General features: G+C 45.5%; 1 protein-coding gene and 1 pseudogene across 1 annotated transcript; one reads left to right on the top strand and one right to left on the bottom strand.

Annotated features, from left to right (window-relative positions):
• The first annotated feature begins 245 nt into the window (after positions 1-245).
• Positions 246-25,140, top strand: part of LOC127907079 (phosphatidylinositol 4-kinase alpha-like) — a 31,369-nt pseudogene continuing 6,474 nt past the window's right edge.
• Positions 19,975-24,798, bottom strand: serpind1 (serpin peptidase inhibitor, clade D (heparin cofactor), member 1). The gene is made up of 7 exons (XM_035755616.2): positions 24,747-24,798; positions 24,003-24,289; positions 23,162-23,805; positions 22,718-22,866; positions 22,405-22,529; positions 20,858-21,002; positions 19,975-20,695 (listed from the first exon to the last, which is right to left on the bottom strand). The coding sequence occupies exons 2-7, from the start codon at positions 24,287-24,289 to the stop codon at positions 20,504-20,506; spliced, it is 1,542 nt and encodes a 513-aa protein (XP_035611509.1). The 5' UTR covers positions 24,747-24,798; the 3' UTR covers positions 19,975-20,503.

The raw sequence follows: 25,140 nt of genomic DNA, 5'->3' as shown, positions 1-25,140 counted from the left end.
ATCTCTTTAAAACTATATACAACAGGTTGTGAGGAAAAATGTTTAGCACTTAATTATGCTAATGCTAAGCTGTAGCGAATCCCTGGATCCATACTGTAGGTAGACCTCTATGTAGGTATCAATAAGATGAAATGGATTTGGGTAAAGCAATCCTTTAAAGTGCATTAATAACTGTGTTCTCAGCCCTGCAGCAAGGGTTTGTAAAGGCAGGTAAATTACGATTTATTATATGTGCTTTTTTTTTCATGTGCAATAGCAGTGCTGAGCTGCAGATGGTGCTCCATGATGCAGGGGGGCTGCCGGGGGAGCCCAACGCCCTCAAGCTCCTTGGCCAGGCCAACGTGGCCTGCATGGACCTCGTGGTGTGGGCTGTCAAAGACGAGCAAGGTAATTCATTAGCTATAACAATGTTGATAACTTCATTCTTGCCTTATGTGTTATTACATCATTGACATCGCATAACGTTGTCAACAGGTCAGAGCCATATAGACAGAGTTTGATAATCATCCATCATTTTGACAACAGCATTCATGCTTGAACGTTAAAAAGGGACATGTCCTGGTGGGCCTTCCATGGTCATGGGCCACTATTTCAGTGCCCCTAGAGATCCGGGGCTTTAACAACTGCTGCCTACCTCCTCTTTCCTCCCTTTACACTCGTAGGAGCTGAGAACCTGTGCACCAAACTATCCAAGAAGCTGCAGTCCAAGACCTCCAGTAAAGTCATCATTGCGCACATCTGCTGTCATCATCTGCTGTCTACAGGTAATGTACTCCACCTCCTCCTTTCCCCACTCCCTGTCCCTCCTCCTTTCCCCACTCCCTGTCCCTCCTCCTTTCTCCACTCCCTGTCCCTCCTCCTTTTCCCACTCCCTGTCCCTCCTCCTTTCTCCACTCCCTGTCCCTCCTCCTTTCCCCACTCCCTGTCCTTCCTCCTTTTCCCACTCCCTGTCCCTCCTCCTTTCCCCACTCCCTGTCCCTCCTCCTTTCTCCACTCCCTGTCCCTCCTCCTTTTCCCACTCCCTGTCCCTCCTCCTTTCCCCACTCCCTGTCCCTCCTCCTTTCCCCACTCCCTGTCCCTCCTCCTGTCATGGCTCTGCTCGCTCTGCTCTGTGTATGTCTGTAGGTTCTGAGACATCTTTTTGAGAGGTTTCCGGTAGTAGGCCCCTCTGCTTTGTGTCAGTCTGTATGGTTAGGGCAGGCCTAATTTCTTCATCCCGCTTCCGCAGCTTTTCATCCCGCACCACCTGCTCTCCCTGACTTCTTGTCCGACTCCCACCCGCTCCAGCAAGAACTGGTCCTGAACCCGACCTCAGTCCTGCAAATGTTATTTTAGGCATATATGTAATAAAGCTTGCTTGGCAGCCCAGGCCAAGCAATTTTGTGCCATATAGGCAAGATCAAAATACGCAAAAATAGCCCCAAAAAATACCTGAGATTCTCACATGGCCCATTTATCTTAGGCTATCTGTATTGTTGGGCTATGTCAGCCAATAGGCTAGATAGAAAATAGAATAATTGCACTTGACTTGAGTGAGCTACGTTTTGAGCTACATTTTTTAGGAGCGGGACGATTGGCAGACAGAGTAAAAATACATGTGTTATTCATAATTATTTCCAGTCAACTTAAATACTACATAGATATATCAAATCAAATATAAAATCAAATCAAATTTTATTTGTCACATACACATGGTTAGCAGATGTTAATGCGAGTGTAGCGAAATGCTTGTGCTTCTAGTTCCGACAATGCAGAAATAACCAACAAGTAATCTAACTAACAATTCCAAAACTACTGTCTTATACACAGTGTAAGGGGATAAAGAATATGTACATAAGGATATATGAATGAGTGATGGTACAGAGCAGCATAGGCAAGATACAGTAGATGGTATCGAGTACAGTATATACATATGAGATGAGTATGTAAACAAAGTGGCATAGTTAAAGTGGCTAGTGATACATGTATTACATAAGGATGCAGTGGATGATATAGAGTACAGTATATACGTATGCATATGAGATGAATAATGTAGGGTAAGTAACATTGTTTAAAGTGGCTAGTGATATATTTACATAATTTCCCATCAATTCCCATTATTAAAGTGGCTGGAGTTGAGTCAGTGTCAGTGTGTTGGCAGCAGCCACTCAATGTTAGTGGTGGCTGTTTAACAGTCTGATGGCCTTGAGATAGAAGCTGTTTTTCAGTCTCTCGGTCCCAGCTTTGATGCACCTGTACTGACCTCGCCTTCTGGATGATAGCGGGGTGAACAGGCAGTGGCTCGGGTGGTTGATGTCCTTGATGATCTTTATGGCCTTCCTGTAACATCGTGTGGTGTAGGTGTCCTGGAGGGCAGGTAGTTTGCCCCCGGTGATGCGTTGTGCAGACCTCACTACCCTCTGGAGAGCCTTACGGTTGTGGGCGGAGCAGTTGCTGTACCAGGCGGTGATACAGCCCGCCAGGATGCTCTCGATTGTGCATCTGTACAAGTTTGTGAGTGCTTTTGGTGACAAGCCAAATTTCTTCAGCCTCCTGAGGTTGAAGAGGCGCTGCTGCGCCTTCTTCACAATGCTGTCTTTGTGAGTGGACCAATTCAGTTTGTCTGTGATGTGTATGCCGAGGAACTTAAAACTTGCTACCCTCTCCACTACTGTTCCATCGATGTGGATAGGGGGGTGTTCCCTCTGCTGTTTCCTGAAGTCCACAATCATCTCCTTAGTTTTGTTGACGTTGAGTGTGAGGTTATTTTCCTGACACCACACTCCGAGGGCCCTCACCTCCTCCCTGTAGACCGTCTCGTCGTTGTTGGTAATCAAGCCTACCACTGTTGTGTCGTCCGCAAACTTGATGATTGAGTTGGAGGCGTGCGTGGCCACGCAGTCGTGGGTGAACAGGGAGTACAGGAGAGGGCTCAGAACGCAAGCTTGTGGGGCCCCAGTGTTGAGGATCAGCGGGGAGGAGATGTTGTTGCCTACCCTCACCACCTGGGGGCGGCCCGTCAAGAAGTCCAGTACCCAGTTGCACAGGGCGGGGTCGAGACCCAGGGTCTCGAGCTTGATGACGAGCTTGGAGGTTACTATGGTGTTGAATGCCGAGCTGTAGTCGATGAACAGCAATCTCACATAGGTATTCCTCTTGTCCAGATGGGTTAGGGCAGTGTGCAGTGTGGTTGAGATTGCATCGTCTGTGGACCTATTTGGGCGGTAAGCAAATTGGAGTGGGTCTAGGCCCTAGACCCTAGACTCTAGGGTGTCAGGTAGGGTGGAGGTGATATGGTCCTTGACTAGTCTCTCAAAGCACTTCATGATGACGGAAGTGAGTGCTACGGGGCGGTAGTCGTTTAGCTCAGTTACCTTAGCTTTCTTGGGAACAGGAACAATGGTGGCCCTCTTGAAGCATGTGGGAACAGCAGACTGGTATAGGGATTGATTGAATATGTCCGTAGAAACACACCGGCCAGCTGGTCTGCGCATGCTCTGAGGGCGCGGCTGGGGATGCCGTCTGGGCCTGCAGCCTTGCGAGGGTTAACACGTTTAAATGTCTTACTCACTTCGGCTGCAGTGAAGGAGAGTCTGCATGTTTTCGTTGCAGGCCGTGTCAGTGGCACTGTATTGTCCTCAAAGCGGGCGAAAAAGTTATTTAGTCTGCCTGGGAGCAAGACATCCTGGTCCGTGACTGGGCTGGATTTCTTCTTGTAGTCTGTGATTGACTGTAGACCCTGCCACATGCCTCTTGTGTCTGAGCCGTTGAATTGAGATTCTACTTTGTCTCTGTACTGACGCTTAGCTTGTTTGATAGCCTTGCGGAGGGAATAGCTGCACTGTTTGTATTCGGTCATGTTGCCAGTCACCTTGCCCTGATTAAAAGCAGTGGTTCGCACTTTCAGTTTCACGCGAATGCTGCCATCAATCCACGGTTTCTGGTTAGGGAATGTTTTAATCGTTGCTATGGGAACGACATCTTCAACGCAAGTTCTAATGAACTCGCACACCGAATCAGCGTATTCGGCAATATTGTTATCTGACGCAATACGAAACATATCCCAGTCCACGTGATGGAAGCAGTCTTGGAGTGTGGAGTCAGCTTGGTCGGACCAGCGTTGGACAGACCTCAGCGTGGGAGCCTCTTGTTTTAGTTTCTGTCTGTAGGCAGGGATCAACAAAATGGAGTCGTGGTCAGCTTTTCCGAAAGGGGGGCGGGGCAGGGCCTTATATGTGTGTCGCGGAAGTTAGAGTAACAATGATCCAAGGTTTTTCCACCCCTGGTTGCGCAATCGATATGCTGATAAAATTTAGGGAGTCTTGTTTTCAGATTAGCCTTGTTAAAATCCCCAGGTACAATGAATGCAGCCTCCGGATAAATGGATTCCAGTTTGCAAAGAGTCAAATAAAGTTCGTTCAGAGCCATCGATGTGTCTGCTTGGGGGGGGGATATATACGGCTGTGATTATAATCGAAGAGAATTCTCTTGGTAGATAATGCGGTCTACATTTGATTGTGAGGAATTCTAAATCGGGTGAACAGAACGATTTGAGTTCCTGTATGTTTCTTTCATCCCACCATGTCTCGTTAGCCATAAGGCATACGCCCCCGCCCCTTTTCTTACCAGAAAGATGTTTGTTTCTGTCGGCGCGATGCGTGGAGAAACCCGCTGGCTGCACCGCCTCGGATAGCGTCTCTCCAGTGAGCCATGTTTCCGTGAAGCAAAGAACGTTACAGTCTCTGATGTCCCTCTGGAATGCTACCCTTGCTCGGATTTCATCAACCTTGTTGTCAAGAGACTGGACATTGGCGAGAAGAATGCTAGGGAGTGGTGCACGATGTGCCCATCTCCGGAGTCTGACCAGAAGACCGCCTCGTTTCCCTCTTTTTCGGAGTCGTTTTTTTGGGTCGCTGCATGGGATCCATTCCGTTGTCCTGTTTGAAAGGCAGAACACAGGATCCGCGTCGCGAAAACATATTCTTGGTCGTACTGATGGTGAGTTGACGCTGATCTTATATTCAGTAGTTCTTCTCGACTGTATGTAATGAAACCTAAGATGACCTGGGGTACTAATGTAAGAAATAACACGTAAAAAAACAAAAAACTGCATAGTTTCCTAGGAACGCGAAGCGAGGCGGCCATCTCTGTCGGCGCCGGAAGTAATAATATATAATAATAATAATATATAGTAATAATATATATATATACTACATAGATTTCTTCGAAAGACAACTGTGCCATGCTTCTCCGTCCGTGCAGCCTACAGGCTATTTAACTGAGAACACATAATAGGATAGGTGCACCTGTTCTCACATGCCTGGCAAAAGACAGGAGGTGGGCTCCTGAACTTTAAGCAGCAAGAATTTGTCAATTAGTTTTGTGAATATTGCGACAAAGAGGTGATTTTAATACAATAGAAAAGGTATGAAAAACAGAAAGACAACCCTTTAGAAAACAATCTTGCATAGCTTTTAGGAGCAGGACGATTTGCAGGCGTAGACAAGTGCATTATTGATATTCAGTCAATGTTGGAGCCTCAACTATAGCTTATAGGGAAGCTACTTCCCTTGACAAGACAACTTCGTCATGCTATTGCGCTCATAAAGCCTAGAGGCTATTTAATTGAGACCATACAGAGGCACTGTCAGGACCCGGTCACGAACCCGGGTCTCCGGAGTGAGAAACGGTCACTTAACCAACTGAGCCACGAATAGTCAGCAGAACCCAGAAGATGAGGCAGACACAGCAGTACTTGAGACGGTGTATAATGAAGTAAAAAGTCAAGTTCTTCAGGAAAACATGTAACTCCACAACCTCAAAAGGAATTCCACAAGAACAAAGGTAATCCTCCAAGACAAAAAGGTAAATCCACAAGGTGGAAGGAATAGCACAAAAAGCCTAAAAAGATACTAAAAAAAAAAAAAAAAAAAAAAAACAAGAACAAAAAACAGAATTCCACAAGAGAGTCCACCGGGATCTACAAGAGTTCACAGAGTACTAGGGCTGGGTGCTAACATACAAACACAGAGCACAGAACAGAGGAAAACAAAGGGTTTAAATACAATCCGGGGAAACGAGGCACAGGTGCAAATAATAATGGGGATCAAGGGAAAACAAAAGGTCAAAAGGCACAATGGGGGCATCTAGTGACCAAAAACCAGAACAACCCTGGCCAAATCCTGACAGAATCCCCCCCCCCTAGGAACGGCTCCTGACGTTCCTACCAGCTCTCTCAGGGTGGAGGGCCCTGAACTGACGAATGAGGTCAGGGTCCAGTATGTCTTTGGCAGGAACCCAGGAGCGCTCCTCGGGACCGTAGCCTTCCCAGTCCACCAGATACTGCCAGGACCGCTGCACCCGGCGGGAATCCAGTATCCGATGACTCCAATGACACGAGGCGGAGGGGGAGGTCTGTCTGCCGGGACAAGGGGAGAAAAAACAACAGGTTTTAATAAAGAAATGTGAAACGTGGGATTAATCTTAAGGGATCTGGGTAAGTGTAGGCGATAAGAAACTGGGTTAACTCCTGGCAACCTTAAAGGGACCGATGTATTTTTGGGACAGCTTGCGAGACTCCACCCGTAGTGGTAAGTCTCTTGTGGAGAGCCAGACTCTCTGGCCGGGGCGCAGGGTAGGCCCGGGACGGTGACGTCTGTTGGCTTGTTGTTGGTACCTCTGTGAGGAACGCATAAGATTAAGACGGATCTTCCTCCACATAAGCCGACAGCGTCTGACGAACTTCAAGGCTGAAGGCACTCTGACTTCTGCCTCCTGGTCCGGGAACAATGGAGGGGCATAGCCAAACTGACACTCGTGCGGGGACATACCAGTGGAGGAGGAGCGCAAGGTGTTGTGTGCGTATTCGGCCCAAACAATGAAGGACGACCATGTGGACGGGTTGTTATGAGTCATACATCGGAGGGTGGTTTCCAGCTCTTGATTCATCCTCTCTGTTTGGCCGTTGGACTCCGGATGGTACCCTGAAGATAGACTGGCAGAAGCCCCCATGAGTTGGCAGAAGGCCTTCCAAAACCTAGAGGCGAACTGGGGACCTCTGTCAGAAACCATATCTTGAGGAATGCCGAAGACTCGGAACACATGATTAATTACCAACTCAGCCGTTTCCTTGGCAGAAGGTAACTTAGTCAGAGGGACGAACCTGGCCGCCTTAGAAAACCTGTCGATTATGACTAGGATAGTAGTATTGCCATGGGATGGAGGAAGGCCAGTAATAAAGTCCAAAGAGATATGGGACCAGGGTCTGTGGGGAACAGGTAAAGGGTGAAGGAGTCCTTGCGGGCGGAGGTGAGAAGATTTGCCCTGGCAGCACACGGGGCAGGCATTGACGAAAGTGGCAACGTCTTCTCTTATGGTAGGCCACCAGAACTTACGCTGGATGAACTCCAAGGTGCGACCTACGCCCGGGTGACAGGTGAGGCGAGAGGAGTGCCCCCACAGAAGGACCTGAGTCCTCACTGCCTTGGGGACAAACAACCGATTGGCAGGACCTCCTTTTGGGTCCGGTTCAATAGCTTGAGCTCATCTCACGGTATCCTCAACTTGCCACGAGATCGGAGCCACGATCTTAGCAGCAGGAAGGACAGGCATGTCCGTGTCATCTCGAATGGCAGGAGCGTAGACTCGGGACAGGGCATCCGGTTTGAGATTCTTCGACCCGGGCCGATAGGTGAGGATAAACTGGAATCGATTGAAGAAAAGAGACCATCGAGCTTGTCTAGTGTTCAACCGCTTTGCCTGCTGGATATACTCCAGATTTTTGTGGTCCTTAAGCACTTGAAACGGGTGAGAAGCCCCCTCGAGCCAGTGTCTCCATTCCTTCAATGCCATCTTAACCGCTAGGAGTTCACGATCCCCCACATCGTAGTTCCTCTCAGCCGGGGTAAGCCGGTGTGAGAAGAAAGCGCACGGATGAAGCTTCTTGTCTTCACCCCTCTGAGACAGGACAGCTCCAACACCAACCTCTGAGGCGTCTACCTCCACCACAAACGGTTCATCCGTAGTCGGTAGTATCAGGATGGGAGCAGAGAGGACGCGCTGCTTGAGTCCTTGGAAGGCCGTCTCAGCTTCTCTTCCCCACAAAAACCTTGCATTGCCACCCTTGGTTAAAGCTGAGAGAGGGGCTGCCTGATGAACTTGCGGTAAAAGTTAGTGAAGCCCAGGAAACGCTGAACTTCCTTAACGGATTTGGGGGTGGGCCAATCCGCTACCGCCCCTACCTTCCTGGGGTCCATTTGGACTCGACCGGGTTCCACTACAAATCCCAGGAATTGTACTCGGGATGAATGGAATTCACATTTTTCTGGCTTAATGTACAGATGGCTTTCTAGGGGGCGTTTGAGTACTTGTCTGACATGCTTTGTGTGTTCTTGAAGAGAGCTCGAAAAGATGAGGATGTCATCCAAGTAAATGAACACAAATATGTTAAGCATATCCCTAAGCACATCGTTTATGAGCGCTTGGAACACCGCTGGGCGTTGTGGTCAGGCCGAAGGGCATCACCAAGTATTCATAGTGACCAGTAGGCGTGTTGAAAGCGGTCTTCCACTCGTCACCAGGTCTGATCCGCACAAGATGGTATGCGTTCCGCAGGTCAAGCTTAGTGAAAACAACTGCTTCCAGCAGCTCGAAGGCTGTGGCCATAAGGGGTAGCGGGTAACGGTTACGGACGGTTATGGCATTGAGTCCCCGGTAGTCGATGCAAGGACGTAATCCACCGTCATTCTTGGCCACAAAGAAAAACCCTGCTCCCGCCGGGGAGGTGGATGGACGCATGAGGCCTGCTTCCAGAGCGTCCTTGATGTAGGTATCCATAGCAGCTCGTTCGGGTGGAGATAGGGAAAAGATCCGACCCCTGGGGGGGCAAGTGCCCGGAAACAGTTCGATGGGGCAATCATAAGGTCTATGGGGTGGTAGCATGGTGGCCCTCTGTTTGCTAAATACCAGTTTGAGGTCATGGTAACACTCGGGAACTCGGGTCAGGTCGATGGATTCTAAAGACTCGGGAGTAGAACTCTGGGAATTCGGGAAAATACAAGTAGCTTGGCACGTAGGACCCCACTGCTTGATAGTGCCCACAGACCAGTCGATGTGAGGGTTATGGCTGTGAAGCCAGGGGTATCCAAGGACGAGAGGGAACTCGGAACAGGAGATCAAATGAAAGTTCATCAATTCCTGATGTTGTGAAACTGAAAGTCGCAAGGAGGTAGTGACATGAGTTACAAGTCCAGATCCCAAAGGGCTTCCATCCAATGTAGTAACCCTCATGGGATCACTTAGAGGTTCAGAGGGAACGCCATTCTCCTTCGCCCAGACACCATCCATGAAGTTACCTGCGGCTCCAGAGTCTACCAAGGCTTGAAGGTGAAGCTTGTGGTTGTCCCAGGAAAGGGTGACTGGAATGAGCAGACGGGAGTTGGACGGATGGGAGGAGGTTATGTTTCCCATTACAGTTCCCCCCGGTCTGTACGGGACAGGGCGTTTCCCTGGAGCCCGGGACACGTGGAACGGAAATGGCCCGGTTTGCCGCAATATAGACAGTGTCGCTCCCTCATCCGGCGGTCTCTCTCAGCCTGGGAGATGCGTCCAATCTGCATGGGTTCCGGTGGAGCCAGCGAGGATAAAGGTGGGGACTCGGAGCTGGGACTGATAGGGGCTAGAGGTCTACGGTTGAGTTCTCTCTCTCTCAGACGCTGGTCAATGCGTGAGGCCAACTTGATCAGGGACTCGAGATTGTCCGGTGGTTCCCGAGTGGCCAGTTCATCTTGGATAGTGTCGGAAAGGCCTTTCAGAAAGCACACCGTGAGCGCCTCGTTGTTCCAGCCACTCGCGGAACTGGATGGCATAGTCCGTCACGCTGCGCCGACCATCTGGAGAGTCAGGAGCTGTTTGGCTGAGTCAGGACCACTGCTGTGGCCTTGAAACACTCGTTTGAATTCCTCAGCAAAGGCGGAGTAGCTGGCACAGCAGGAATTCTGGGCATCCCACACAGCAGTAGCCCAGGCCAGGGCTTTTTCTGACAGCAGGGTGATGATATATGCGATCTTAGACCGGTCGGTGGGGAACGACGAGGGTTGCAGCTCGAAGGAGAGAGAACATTGGGTGAGAAACCCTTTACAAGCACTTGGATCACCTGAGAACCGTTGGGGAGGTGGAAGACGAGGTTCAGCCAGAGGGTTAACTGCCATGGGTACGTGAATCTGGGGTACTGGGACGGGAACTGTTGCCGGGGTAAGTCGATCAGATATCTGCTTTATGGAAGTCAGCATCTCCGACAGAAGATGAGAATGTCTAGCCATTAAGGCCTCTTGCTGAACCAGGGCGGCTTCGTGGCGTTGGACAGTCTCCTGGTGGTGGGACAGCATGGCAACAAGGTCCTGGGAACTGGCTGCCTCTGGGTTCATATTTGGCGCTGTGTTTCTGTCAGGACCCGGTTACGAACCCGGGTCTCCGGAGTGAGAAACAGTCACTTAACCAACTGAGCCACGAATAGTCAGCAGAACCCAGAAGATGAGGCAGACACAGCAGTACTTGAGACGGTGTATTTAATGAAGTAAAAAGTGAAGTTCTTCAGGAAAACATGTAACTCCACAACCTCAAAAGGAATTCCACAAGAACAAAGGTAATCCTCCAAGACAAAAAGGTAAATCCACAAGGTGGAAGGAATAGCACAAAAAGCCTCAAAAGATACTCAAAAAAACAAAAAAACAAACAAGAACAAAAAAACAGAATTCCACAAGAGAGTCCACCGGGATCTACAAGAGTTCACAGAGTACTAGGGCTGGGTGCTAACATACAAACACAGAGCACAGAACAGAGGAAAACAAAGGGTTTAAATACAATCAGGGGAAACGAGGCACAGGTGCAAATAATAATGGGGATCAAGGGAAAACAAAAGGTCAAAAGGCACAATGGGGGCATCTAGTGACCAAAAACCAGAACAACCCTGGCCAAATCCTGACAGGCACATTTTATCTCACATGCCCAACAAAAGAGAGAAGAGTATAGGCTAGAACTTGAAGCAGCAAAAATTAGCATATGACAGTTTGTGAATAGTGAGGTATATAAGAGGTGCTTGTAATACAATAGAAAACTCATTCAAACAGAAAGACAACCATTTCAAAAATCCGCAGGACAAAAAAATGATTTATGTTCCAAAGCTTTCTGACCGCAGCATGAAAAAATGCTGATAGCGCCACAATGATCTCTGTTGGGGTCCACGCCCAGTAGTAGCCCACTCTGATCTCTCTCGATATCTGTCTGTCTGTAAGGTCTAGGATGCCTGTGTGAGAGATTTCCAGTAGCAGCCCACTCGGCTACCACGTTGCACAGAGACTTTCGGTCCTCGTCAAGTTCTACAAATACCATAGCCAGTACAACCCAGGTAACCATGACTACCAACGCCATACACTACCAAAACATTTAAGAGTGGATTTATATCTACCAGTTACAGGACGACTAATTACCATCTCTTATATGTGAATTAGAGTTTGGAACAGTCTGACCGCGCAGCAGATGCCTTTCAGACATTCATTAATCACACAGTATAAGTTGCCTGTCGGGCACGTTGGGAAAAACTCAGAGGTGTTGGTGCTGGGACTGTTGTTCCCAAAATCTCCACAATATAAATCCACTATTTATCATATGCTATTGTCCAGGGTGACTTACAAATCAGTGCGTTAACCTAAAACAACAACATATCATGTAAAACAATGACATATCACCATCATTTCAAGTAAAGTATTTGCAATGGAAAGCCAAATCATCACAGCCAAGTCTGTACAGGACAGGAAGAACCAAATTACAGATGCTGTAATCTAATTACTAAATGACACGTTGGGTTGTTACATAGGCTACATGTTCTGCTGAGAACTGTGTCACGTGCCAATCCCATTTCCTGTTGAGCTGTCCCGCTTCAGTGGAGCATATTCGATGTCTGAACAGATCGATACACAGTTTAAGTTATTGATTCCAGTTGGCAAAAGCCATACAGTATGTAACAACTCACTATTACAGTACTACATCTACTAGTCTGCTATTATATCTTGAGACATTTTTTATTTCGACATTTTTGATATCTCTCTCTCTCTCCTGCGCTCTCTCGAAGTGGCGACAGAGATCAGGATTAACCTGACTGAGGAGCATTCTCAGTCCACCTTCAACATCCTGTCTCACAGGAAGGACCAGTCGTCCACGTATGAACAGCTCCGGGACATCTCCATCGGCAACATCTAGAGGTACCCACACGTGGTGTACTCAAACATCTTACGCCCACATAGGTGTAGGGTGAAGTTGTGGATCTTGGGTCAGTTTTGCATCTTCCCAACTAATGGTTAAAGTTAGGATTGCGGTTAGGACTCCCACATACACCTACTTATAGCATTAAACAATCTTACTCCCTTTCTCTCTATCTCAAGTGTCGAAGTAGAGGCTTTCCTGGCCAGCCTGTCCAACCGTCTCTAAATCTCCCAGGAGAATAACAAGTAAGTTTTTAACATGATGATGATGATGATGATGAAGATTACTGTGGATATGATGACGAGATCCCTTATTGCCCCTTTTACTGATGTGTCACGAGTCCGACCGAGGGTGGCTCCCCTTCCCGGTCGGGTGGCGCTCGGTGGTCATCGCCGCCGGCCTATTAGCTGCCACTGATTGTCTTTCCTCCCCCTCCTTGTATGTTTATTGTTAGCACCTGTTAGGGAATCATTAGTTGGGCTTTATTAAGACAGCCTGTTTCTTTGTGCACTTCCGGCGCCGACAGAGATGGCCGCCTCGCTTCGCGTTCCTAGGAAACTATGCAGTTTTTTGTTTTTTTTACGTGTTATTTCTTACATTGGTACTGAACATAAGAGCAGCGTCAACTCACCATCAGTACGACCAAGAATATGACTTTCGCGAAGCGGATCCTGTGTTCTGCCTTTCACCCAGGACAACGGAATGGATCCCAGCCGGCGACCCCAAAAAATGACTTCGTAAAAGGGGAAAACGAAGCGGTCTTCTGGTCAGACATCGTGCACCACTCCCTAGCATTCTCCTCGCCAATGTCCAGTCTCTTGACAACAAGCTTGATGAAATCCGAGCAAGGGTAGCATTCCAGAGGGACATCAGAGACTGTAACGTTCTTTGCTTCACAGAAACATGGCTCACTGAAGAGAAGCTATCAGAGTCGGCGCAGCCAGCTGGTTTCTCCACGCATCGTGCCGACAGAAACAAACATCTTTCTGGTAAGAAGAGGGGCGGGGGCGTATGCTTCATGGTTAACGTGACGTGGTGTTGCCACAACAACATACAGGAACTCAAGTCCTTCTGTTCACCTGATTTAGAATTCCTCACAATCAAATGTCGACAGAATTATCTACCAAGGGAATTCTCTTAGATTATAATCACAGCCGTATATATTCCCCCCCAAGCAGACACATCGATGGCTCTGAACAAACTTTATTTGACTCTTTGCCAACTGGAATCCATATATCCGGAGGCTGCATTCATTGTAGCTGGGGATTTTAACAAAGCTAATCTAAAAACAAGACTCCCTAAATTTTATCAGCATATCGATTGCGCAACCAGGGCTGGAAAAACCTTGGATCATTGCTATTCCAACTTCCGCGACGCATATAAGGCCCTGCCCCGCTCTCCTTTCGGAAAAGCTGACAACGACTCCATTTTGTTGATCCCTGCCTACAGACAGAAACTAAAACAAGAATCTCCACTACAGTGCCACTGACACGGCCCGCAACTAAAACATGCAGACTCTCCTTCACTGCAGCCGACGTGAGGAAAACATTTAAACGTGTCAACCCTCGCAAGGCTGCAGGCCCAGACGGCATCCCCAGCCGTGTCCTCAGAGCATGCGCAGACCAGCTGGCTGGTGTGTTTACGGGCATATTCAATCAATCCCTATCCCAGTCTGTTGTTCCCACATGCTTCAAGAGGGCCACCATTGTTCCTGTTCCCAAGAAAGCTAAGGTAACTGAGCTAAACGACTACCGCCCCGTAGCACTCACTTCCGTCATCATGAAGTGCTTTGAGAGACTAGTCAAGGACCATATCACCTCCACCCTACCTGACACCCTAGACCCACTCCAATTTGCTTACCGCCCAAATAGGTCCACAGACGATGCAATCTCAACCACACTGCACACTGCCCTAACCCATCTTGACAAGAGGAATACCTATGTGAGAATGCAGTTCATCGACTACAGCTCGGCATTTAACACCATAGTGCCCTCCAAGCTCGTCATCAAGCTCTAGACCCTGGGTCTCGACCTCGCCCTGTGCAACTGGGTACTGGACTTCCTGACGGACCGCCCCCAGGTGGTGAGGGTAGGCAACATCATACAACATCATACAGTACAGGTGCATCAAAACTGGGACCGAGAGACTGAAAAACAGCTTCTATGTCAAGGCCATCAGACTGTTAAGCAGCCACCACTAACATTGAGTGGCTGCTGCCAACACACTGACTCAACTCCAGCCACTTTAATAATGAGAATTGATGGGAAATGATGTCAAATATATCACTAGCCACTTTAAACAATGCTACCTAATATAATGTTTACATACTCTACATTATTCATCTCATATGCATACGTATATACTGTACTCTATATCATCTACTGCATCCTTACGTAATACATGTATCACTAGCCACTTTAACTATGCCACTTTGTTTACATACTCATCTCATATGTATATACTGCACTCAATACCATCTACTGTATCTTGCCTATGCCGCTCTGTACCATCACTCATTCATATATCTTATGTACATATTCTTTATCCCCTTACACTTGTGTCTATAAGGTAGTAGTTTTGGAATTGTTAGCTAGATTACTTGTTGGTTATTACTGCATTGTCGGAACTAGAAGCACAAGCATTTCACTACACTCGCATTAACATCTGCTAACCATGTGTATGTGACAAATAAAATTTGATTTGATTTGATTATTGTGACCTTCGGTTATATAGTAGAGGAACGTGTTTGTTCCTGGTCGTGTATTAAGCTGTACTATTTTCGTCCCCCGTGTTTGGGGCATTTTGGTTTTGAGCACCCAGTGTTGCGTTAGTGCATTAAAGAGCACAGTATTGCACTCTCTGTTTCCTGTGTCTGACTCCACACCCACGACACCCGGAGCGTTACATGATGACAGCACTGCTACCCATGATTGACAGCCACTCTGACTAATTCATTGTCTCTCTCCCCTTTTTACTTTTACATTTTATTTTAAAAAATGTATTTATTCTTTAACTAGGCAAGTCAGTTAAGAACAAATTCTTATTTACAATGACGGCCTACACCGGCCAAACCCGGACAACGCTGGGTCAATTGTGCGCCGCCCTATGGCACTCCTAATCATGGGCGGTTGTGATACAACCTGGATTCGAACCAGGGTGTCTGTAGTGACGCCTCCAGCACTAAGATGCAGACCGCTGCACCCCTCAGGAACCCTATTACTAATGATAACCCTGCCCATGAATGATTGACACACTCTGACCAATCCAGTGTTTCTCGCTCTCCCTTTTACTAATGATAACACTACCCATGATTGACAGCCACTCCGACAAATCCGTTGTCTCTCTCTCTCTCTCTCTCTCTCCCAGAGAGGCCACCTGATCCTGGACCACACAATCAGGGTGTTGGGTCACATCGTGCTGGCTCTGAGGGACACTCCCCGAGTTATGGAGCCCATCCTGCAGCAGAAGTTCTGCCAGCCGCCCTCTCAATGTTCTCATCATAGACCAACTGGGCTGCATGGTCATCACAGGCAATGTGAGTTGTCCATGCACGCACGCACACACTCGCACGCAAACAAATTTCCCCCTCAGTGAATTCACTCCCTTCTTTCTCAGTAAACTCACTTCCCCCTCTCTTCCTCTCTCTCTCTCCGTGGCCCTGTGTGGCTCAGTTGGTAGAGCATTAGAGCATGGCACTTGGGTTTGATTTCCACTGGGGCTACCCATACATAAAATGTATGCATGGATGACTGTACGTCGCGTCGGATAAAAACATCTGCTAAATGGCAAATACTATATATATATTATCCTTAGCAGTATATCTACCAGGAAATGTGGAACCTGTTTCAGCAGATCAGTGTGAATGCCAGCTCAGTGGTGAACTTCTCCACTAAGGACTACAGAGACCATGGATACAGGTGGGGGTTTTCCTCAAAGGAGTACAAATACCATCATGGGTGTCGAAAGGGCTTCATAGGCTTTCATGAAGTGTTGAAATGACAAAGTTGTGTGTGGTACTTGTGTATCCTGCAGACACTGCTCCCTGGCTGTGATCAATGGATCTCTGGCCAATATCTAAGTCCATTTCCAGCAGGTGGTCCATTTCCAGCTGATGATCCATGTGCTGGAGCTATTTGTCCAGCTGGGGGTGGAGGGCAAGAGAGCCACCAAGAGGGACTTGGACAAGGGCCCTGAATTGAAGGTACAAACACACACACACACGCGCGCACACTCACACTCACACTGAGGGCAATAACAGGGGATTGGAGACCACTTTAGAAACATGTTTCATCTGAAGAGTTTTGGCAAATAAATGTTGACTTGAATAAATGAGGTAATACTGTAATAACAAGTGTCTTATAGTGATTTCCCCTCCTCCTCCTTCAGGCATCCAGCAGTGCAGGCATCCTTGGGGTTCTTATTCCAGTCATTGCTGTGGTACCATTGGCGCTCAAATCACTCATTCGCACTCAGGCAGGCATCACGATTCTGCGAGTACCTGAAGTAAAGGAACGAGTGTGTCTTAGGGGTATTGTCTATCGACGATTGACAGCCATAGTCCTATTTTCTTAGCCTATTTCAATAAATATGTTATGTACAGAACACAAAAGAGGTATGTGGGCCAGACAGAGCAGAGAATTCCACCAAAGCAGCACAAAATGTCTAGTCAGAAAATATTTGTTTTCTCTCTCTCGGTCGAATGCATGGGCATTAGCCTATAGACCATACCTATTTTTTTTTAAATAACGAACACTCCGTATTGTGTCTATCTGTTTACATTTTTTAAACTTATATTCCCATATCTTTCCAGTCGATAGGCTATGAATATGACTTTGGGCTATAGGCTACACTTTCATTGTTTTATGAGTGGCTTTCTTCCGATTCAACCATGAATACATCTAACGGAGTTCCTGCTCAAAAAGTTGTCTGAATAGACTAAAAATGTAAAGTAGTCAGGGGACTAACAATAAGAGAGAACAAACCATATTGAATTAAAAGTTTAATCAAGCATATTAAGAAGGAAATCATCCATGCGGGGCTAGGAAAACTATCCATGCGAGGTTGAACACCAGATAGCCAATAAACTATCCTCCTACTAAGCTGATTCTAAAAGCTTCAAGACAAGTTCAAGTTATGAACATTAGCCTATTTACCAAATATTCTAGATTCAAAAGGTGTTGTCCTAAAGTTTCCGGTTTCAAAAAGAAGAAGAATGAAAGTCTATAAGCCCAGCAGTGTTTCCCCTATATTTATTTAGCAGTAACGGGCCACCGACACTTCTAATTCTTTGCCACTCCTTAGAAATATATATTTTTTAGTTGTTTTATTAGAAAAACATTTTCATAGTGCTAAATCATTGTCAGTCTAAATGTATATGACCAGATATAAACTATGTAGAAAAGATAAAGGAGCTATATACTGTATTTTTCAATAAGATCATCGTTGAAAACTAACAATCACCAATGAAAATAGACTGTCAGAAAATCTAACATAAAAAAAATGTCATGGCATGGGGCCTCCCAATTGATTTTGTTATAATGTTTCCTCACTCAAATTGCATGAGAACATGGTAAAATGTGTAGAATTTAAAAACGGCTAATTTTCTTTCAGCCCAATTGCAAAATGTGTAGAATTGCAGGAAATTTGTTTTTTAAACGGATTTCTTTTCTCTTACATTTCAAAGATGATAGCACAAAAAATATGTTTTTTTCTTTGTGTTATCTTTTACCAGATCTAATGATATTCTCCAACATTAATTTCACATTTCAACAAAGTTCAAATTGTTTCCTTTCAAATGTTATCAACCACAGTGTGAGACGCAGAGTATGTGAATGGATGATCTCTGCAGGTGTGGTTCCCAACGTGAAGCATGGAGGAGGTGTGATGGTGTGGGGGTGCTTTGCTATTGACAATGTCAGTGATTTATTTAGAATTCAAGGCACACTTAACCAGCATGGCTACCACAGCATTCTGTAGCAAAACACCATCCCATCTGGTTTGCACTTAGTGGGACTATCATTTGTTTTTCAACAATGACCCAACAGGTGCCAGGCTGTGTAAGGGCTATTTGAACAAGAAAGAGAGTGATGGAGTGCAGCCTCAGATATTTTTTTCCCGAGTGGCGCAGCGGTCTAAGGCACAGCATGTCAGTGCTAGAGGCGTCACTACAGACCCTGGTTCGATTCCAGGCTGTATCACAACCTACCGTGATTGGGTGTCCCACAGGGCGCCGCACAATTGGCCCGGCGTTGTCCGGGTTAGGGGTTGGCCGGGGTAGGCTGTCATTGTAAATAAGAATTTGTTCTTAACTGGCTTGCCTAGTTAATCAAAGGTTTAAAAAATCTGATGACCTGGTCTCCACAATCACCTTGTCAGGCTTTGGCCAGGGTTGTTCCGGTTTTTGGTCACTAGATGCCCCCATTGTGCCTTTTGACCTTTTGTTTTCCCTTGATCCCCATTATTATTTGCACCTGTGCCTCGTTTCCCCTGATTGTATTTAAACCCTTTGTTTTCCTCAGTTCTTTGCTCTGTGTTTGTATGTTAGCACCCAGCCCTAGTACTCTGTGAACTCTTGTTGATCCCGGTGGACTCTCTTGTGGAATTCTGTTTTTTTGTTCTTGTTTGTTTGTTTTTGAGTATCTTTTGAGGCTTTTTGTGCTTTACCTTCCACCTTGTGGATTTACCTTTTTGTCTTGGAGGATTACCTTTGTTCTTGTGGAATTCCTTTTGAGGTTGTGGAGTTACATGTTTTCCTGAAGAACTTCACTTTTTACTTCATTAAATACACCGTCTCAAGTACTGCTGTGTCTGCCTCATCTTCTGGGTTCTGCCGACTATTCGTGGCTCAGTTGGTTTAGTGACTGTTTCTCACTCCCGAGACCCGGGTTCGTAACCGGGTCCTGACACACCTATCCTCAAACCAATTTTTTTTAACCTTTCTTAACTAGGCAAATCAGTTAAGGACAAATTCTTATTTACAATGACGGTCTAGGAACAGTGGGTTAACTGCCTTGTTCAGGGGCAGAAGACAGATTTTTACCTTGTCAGCTCGGGATTCAATCTTGCAACCTTTCATTTACTGGAACAACGCTCTAACCACTAGGCTACCTGTGGCTACCTGATGGTTTGGGATAAGTTGGATGGCAGACTGAAGGAAAAGCAGCCTACAAGGGCACATCATATGTGGGAACTCCTTCAAGACTATTGGAAAAGCATTCCAGGTGAAGCTGGTTGAGGTTGACGCTGTCATTGACGCTGTCATCAAGGCAAATGGTGGCTACTTTGAAGAATATATAATATAGAATATTTTGTGTGTGTGAGATGGATCTGATGGTGCCAACCCAAAAAGATCTGAGCTCCATCTAATTAGAGTTTAACTCAGCCGACAAATATTTACTCTTTGCTAAATATGTAACTGGGTTTTTATCTTGTAGCGTTTGTTTTCACCCTTTATTGGAAAGCTTACTGTATTTGTACGTTTTCTTTATTTTAACATAATATATGTCATTTTAGCCGATGATTTTATCCAAAGCGACTTAGTCATACATTTGACATATGGGTGGCTACTGGAATCGAACCAACAATCCTGGCAAGCGCTACCGACTGAGCCAGACCGGATTTTGAATTTTGAATTAGGTCATTTTTTTGTATTGCTGAAAATGTACTAGAGAAAAAAAATGTTGCACCTGTATTTTAACTTGTAAAGCCTTTAAATGTTTGTCATACAACACAAAAGCATTTTCAACAGTCTCAAATGCTTTTGTTTATTCTTTTATCTAACATTCTAGACAGAACTTTACATACACAGTAGCTAAACACTTTTCAGAAAATCCAAACATCAAACATTTAAAAAAAAAAACTAAACAAGAAAGTCATGGTCAAATTGACTATGTTGTTTTCCCCTAAAACATTTATTGAATAGCCAAAGCTTAGTGTTTCTAGTCGAACAACTTCCAGAGAGAGATGGAACATTAACAGACAGCAAATATGAACACTCCTGACTAACCTCTCTCAGACACAAGTTCATAGAGTTCGCCATGACAGCTAGTAGTCCCATTGTAGGATCAGCAGAATTTGTTACCAGGCCAATATTTTTGAAAGGCCTTCCTACTTTGGGTGAATGCTAGCTGAAAAGAACATTTAAAAAGATAGTTAATAAAAACAAATATTTTGTTAATTAGTCCACTGTTAATACAATCCTAAAAAAAGTATTAATGTTAGTAGGTACATTTTTCTAGATAGAATGAACTACAGAGTTACGAAGCGTTTAGCTCTGTGAGGGGTCGACCACGCGGCCCATGAAGACGAGGCAGTCTGTGCGGTGCTCGTAGATGAGGAAGAGGAATGGCCGGTCTATAACGAATCGTATCTGTGAGGAGAGGGGCATGAAGCCCACCTGGGTCAGGGCCGCAGCCTCCGTCCCCTCCTCGTTCACCGTGATCGTCCCCTGGTGCTTCAACTGGTGGGGAGAGAAGAGAGAGAATCGAGTTATGACCCAATGGTTATCTTATCTAACATTTTTAGATAAAAAGTTATTTGGTTTTGACAGCGTATTGTTGGTGTTAGCATCGAGCAGTGAAAGTTAAGATTGTGGTGTTTGCTCTCTTGGAGGTTTGTTTACCCAGTTAATAGCGATCTTCTCTGAAGTCATCCCAGTGAAGTCACCCCTCTCCTCAAAGAGGTCTGTGAGGCCCATCTCCTTAAGGTTGTCTATCAGGTCATAACTCTGCTCCAGCTTAAACCTAGGGAAGACCACCTCACGCGTCCTTGGGTAGAGACCAATACAGAATATACTCTTTAGACCCATAGACTGGTTTCAGAAATTATTAATATTCCTTGACTTACTCTACATTATCTCACCCATCACAATACCCCATAATGATCTCACCCATCTACACACAATACCCCATAATGGTGGGATTTTTATTTTTTATTTTTTTGACAAAGGGATTTATTTTTTTATAGAAATGTATTGGAAATGAAATACAGAAATATTGAATTTACATAAGTATTCACACCCCTGAGTCAATAGTTTGTAGATGCACTTTTGGCAGTGATTACAGCTGCGAGTCTTTCTGGGTAAGTCTCTACGACCTTTCTACACCTGAAATGTGCAACATCTACCCATTTTTTTATTTAGAAAAAAAAAGTTTTTAATCTTCACACAGAACTAGGTTTCCTCTAGGATTTTGCCTGTGCTTAGCTCCATTATGTTTATGCTTGAAAAAATGGAGAGTGCTACTCAGTAAGTGGATTTGCCCATAGCACTTTGTATTCAGATTTGTATTCTGTACGGGCTTTATTCTTTTCACTCTGTTAACTAGGTTAGTATTGTGGAGTAACTATAATGTTGTTGAGCCATCCTTGGTTTAGGGTTAGGAGGAACGCCAATATATTTCTAGTGACTGGTTGTATTGATACATGATCCAAAGTGTAATTTATAACTTCACCATTCTCAAAGGGATATTCAATGTCTGTTTTTTTTAAATATTTTTTTTAATCTACTAATCTGTGTTTGAAATTCACTGCTCGACTGAGGGACCTTAGAGATCATTTTATGTGTGGGGTACAGAGATGTGGTAGTCATTCAAAAATTATTTTAAACACTATTGTGTACAGAGTCCAAAAAACGTTTTATGTTACTTGTTAAGCACATTTTCAGTCATTAAGTTATTTAGGCTTGCCATAAAGGGGTTGAATACTTATTGACATTTGAGCTTTTCACTTTTTATAAATTTGTAAAAAAAAATTAAAAACATAATTCTACTTTGACATTATGGGGTATTTTGTGTAGGACAGAAAACATCTCGATTTAATACATGTTAAATTCACGCTGTAACACAACAAAATCTAGAAAAAGTGAAGGGGTGTGAATACTTTCTGAAGGCACTGTGTCTCTTATCCCATAGCTTCCATAATGTGGTCGTTCTGGCCCTATACTATAACCTAGTGGTCATCTTTTGTTCATACCGTTACGGTGCTTATTCCTGCTCACCTTGGGCCAGGTCTGTTCACCTTGGGCCAGGTCTGCTGAAATGTTGGTCAAGTTTTGTCTGGAATGGCCACCTGTTGTCTTGTATGGTCATGTGTGCTGTTCTCTTTTATCGTGTATGCCTGTCAGTCAGTCAGGTTCTTACCTATTGGTCAGATGTGGTCATATGTTCTCACCTGTTGGTCATGTTGCTAAGCCATTTGTTGACCACTGTGGGGGAGATCTCTTGCTCCAGCTTCCTCATGCCGGAGAACTTCCTGGGCAGGGCGATGAGCATGCTGATGTTCCCCACATAGGGGAGCTAGAATAATCATGACGATAATGAAATGAGAATCTTTTTGAGACGGTCTAAATCCATAACCGTCGGTTACACATTTATACGGTAATTGTGCCAGCCCTAAGCCCGAGGCCTAAATTGCACTGCACTGAATCTTCTTCTTTTTTGTGTTGATATAGCTCACTTCCCTGAACTAAATGTCTACCACCCACCTGTAGGATGTCACACTGCAGTTCGTGGTCTGCAGCCGCCAGGTAGTTCCCTTTGTTCTGCATCATTGGCACTCGAACGTTTATCTTCTCATTCACACGGAAGTTCCGGTAGTGAGTCATCTCCTTTGGGAATTTCTGCTCCCACGTACCTGTTTGTGTGGGTGGGGATTTGTTGTTTGTGTGGGTGAGATATTGTTTGGCTTGTGTCAATAAAATGTTTCTACAATTTTCTTACAAAGAGAGGATTTTAAGTTTGTTGTTAAAATCTAGGCCCAATGGAAATGTAAAATAGACCATAATGTATCACTTTAAAAGATTTGACTTAATGTTGACAAAATATAATCAGAGACAGACAGATACTTGGTGCTTGGTCCATAGAAATGGCATAGTTGAGTCTTATTGCTCTGATGTTATAATATATTTATTATATTATGTTATCTTTACCTTTAAAGTAGAGGTAGTTGAGTAGCATCAGCACCATATTGGGGTCCACATTTTTTAGTGGTTCTCTGATCAGTCCTTTGGTCAGCTTCGAGATGCGCCGGTTAGCCTTGACCAGAAACGCCTTGTCCCTGAAATCCACCGATTGGGGCTCTGCAAAGTAGTATGCCTTGGTGTCTGCCCGGAAACTCGGTTCCACCGCCACCTCCTTTTTCACGTACAGGTCATTAACGGATCGCAGCGTGTACCCGAAATTGCGTCGGAAGAGTCTGTGTGTGAGCTTCCGGAACAGCTTGTGCACCGTGGCGTTGTCGTAGTGATTGCTGGCGTTGACGAAATTGGCGAATCCCAGCACCCGGTAGAGCTGAGAATGTGTTCCAGGCCCCGCTCCCAGTGACATCATGCCCATGGCGATGGAGATTCCGGCGGGCGCCAGCAGAATGTTGTGGGTCTGGTTGACGTTGTTCCGAAGGCTGCGGTAGAGGTTGAAGCCAAAGTGGGCGTTGACCACGTTGATTCGTTGGAGGCGTGAGCGGTCGTGAAATAGGCTCAGGAGTCGTGCGCGCCGCGTCTTTGGATCTGAGGGCTCAGCGAAGATGTCGATATGCGGAGCGGGAGTTGCGATCTCATCAATCTCATCCCCCTCACTGTAATAATATAAATATTATGAAAATATGGTCATTTATCAGAAGTGTTTCATCCAAAATGATTTACACAGTCAATCAAACCCACAAGCATGCACCATGCTCCAAAGACTGCAACCAATGGATTTTGTGTCTATGGAGTGTCCCAGTGCTTAAATCCCTTGACATCGTTACAGGATTAGTAAGTGTGTATCACCCACCTGTAGTCGTCCCCTCCCTCAGCCAGGATTTTGTCAAAGTCGATGTAGTCTTCGTCCTCAAAGCCTTCCAGGGGCAGATCATTGGTCACCGTGTTCTCTTTGTGGAACTCCAGAGGAATGTTCTCCATGTCCAGAGCTCCACCCCGGCCGAGGCCTCGTGGGTCCGGCTCAGTGTTTGGGGTCGGACTCTGGTCATAGAAGCTGAAGTGAGAGGCCAGGTCCTTGACCCCGGCGAGAGAGGGGCCGACAAGGACACAGGACACAGCGATGACCGTGACAACCCACATCTTGACACGTACACAGCAGACAGATATAGAAGGCATTTATTCATCTAGAACAAACCACCGTCAACATCACGACAGACAGAGCCCGAGGAGATTGATCAAACTTTTCTATTGTGACTCAAAATAACCTAAAACCAGTGTTTCTAGTCTAAGTCTTCAGCAAAGGCATGAGTCACGACCCACCATTTGAGAAACACTGACCTAATGTATTTATCAAGAACCATGATCAATATCAATTGCAACATGCTTAGCCTTCTTTTGGTTGAAGGCATACACACTAAAGAACATCCAAAAAAGTATTCTGCAGTTGTTCAAAACTTGCAAACATTTCTGCTTAAATTTCAGAGGAACTTTTCAGTTAATAAATAGGAGTTATGTACGAACGCGACAGTGATAGTCTTTATCTTGTTAGGATTCACGTATTTGACGGCAGTCAGTCAAGTACTCTAAAATGGCTTACCTGTGCTTTCTCTGTGATGGCAGGAACTGGTCTGTTTGGTCTGTTTGCAACACTGTGAAGAAAGAGCAGAAAGCCCAAACTGAACTTTGATGTCCTCTTACCCTGAACAAATAGCTCAGATCAAACAACAAAGTGTACAAAGTGCTGGATCTGTCTGAAATCTTTAACTCTGCCCCAGTCACTTGATCACTTAATACCGTATCTGTATTTTTTGGACGAATTTTGAATTTTGTCCATTTAACTGGTAACTTTAATTGATACGTTGACGGCAATTATTGGAGATTACACAGTTTTACATGTTTAATCACTAATACAGTAAAAATGTGCTATTTTGTTAAGAAAAAAAGTTTGACATATGCCCATACATTGTTACTCTAGATTTTACAATGCCAAT

Source organism: Oncorhynchus keta, chromosome 14 (genome assembly GCF_023373465.1).
Source record: "Oncorhynchus keta strain PuntledgeMale-10-30-2019 chromosome 14, Oket_V2, whole genome shotgun sequence".
NCBI lineage: Eukaryota > Metazoa > Chordata > Actinopteri > Salmoniformes > Salmonidae > Oncorhynchus > Oncorhynchus keta.
Note: the sequence above shows the minus strand (reverse complement) of the source record. Positions and strands in the feature narration are given on the sequence as shown.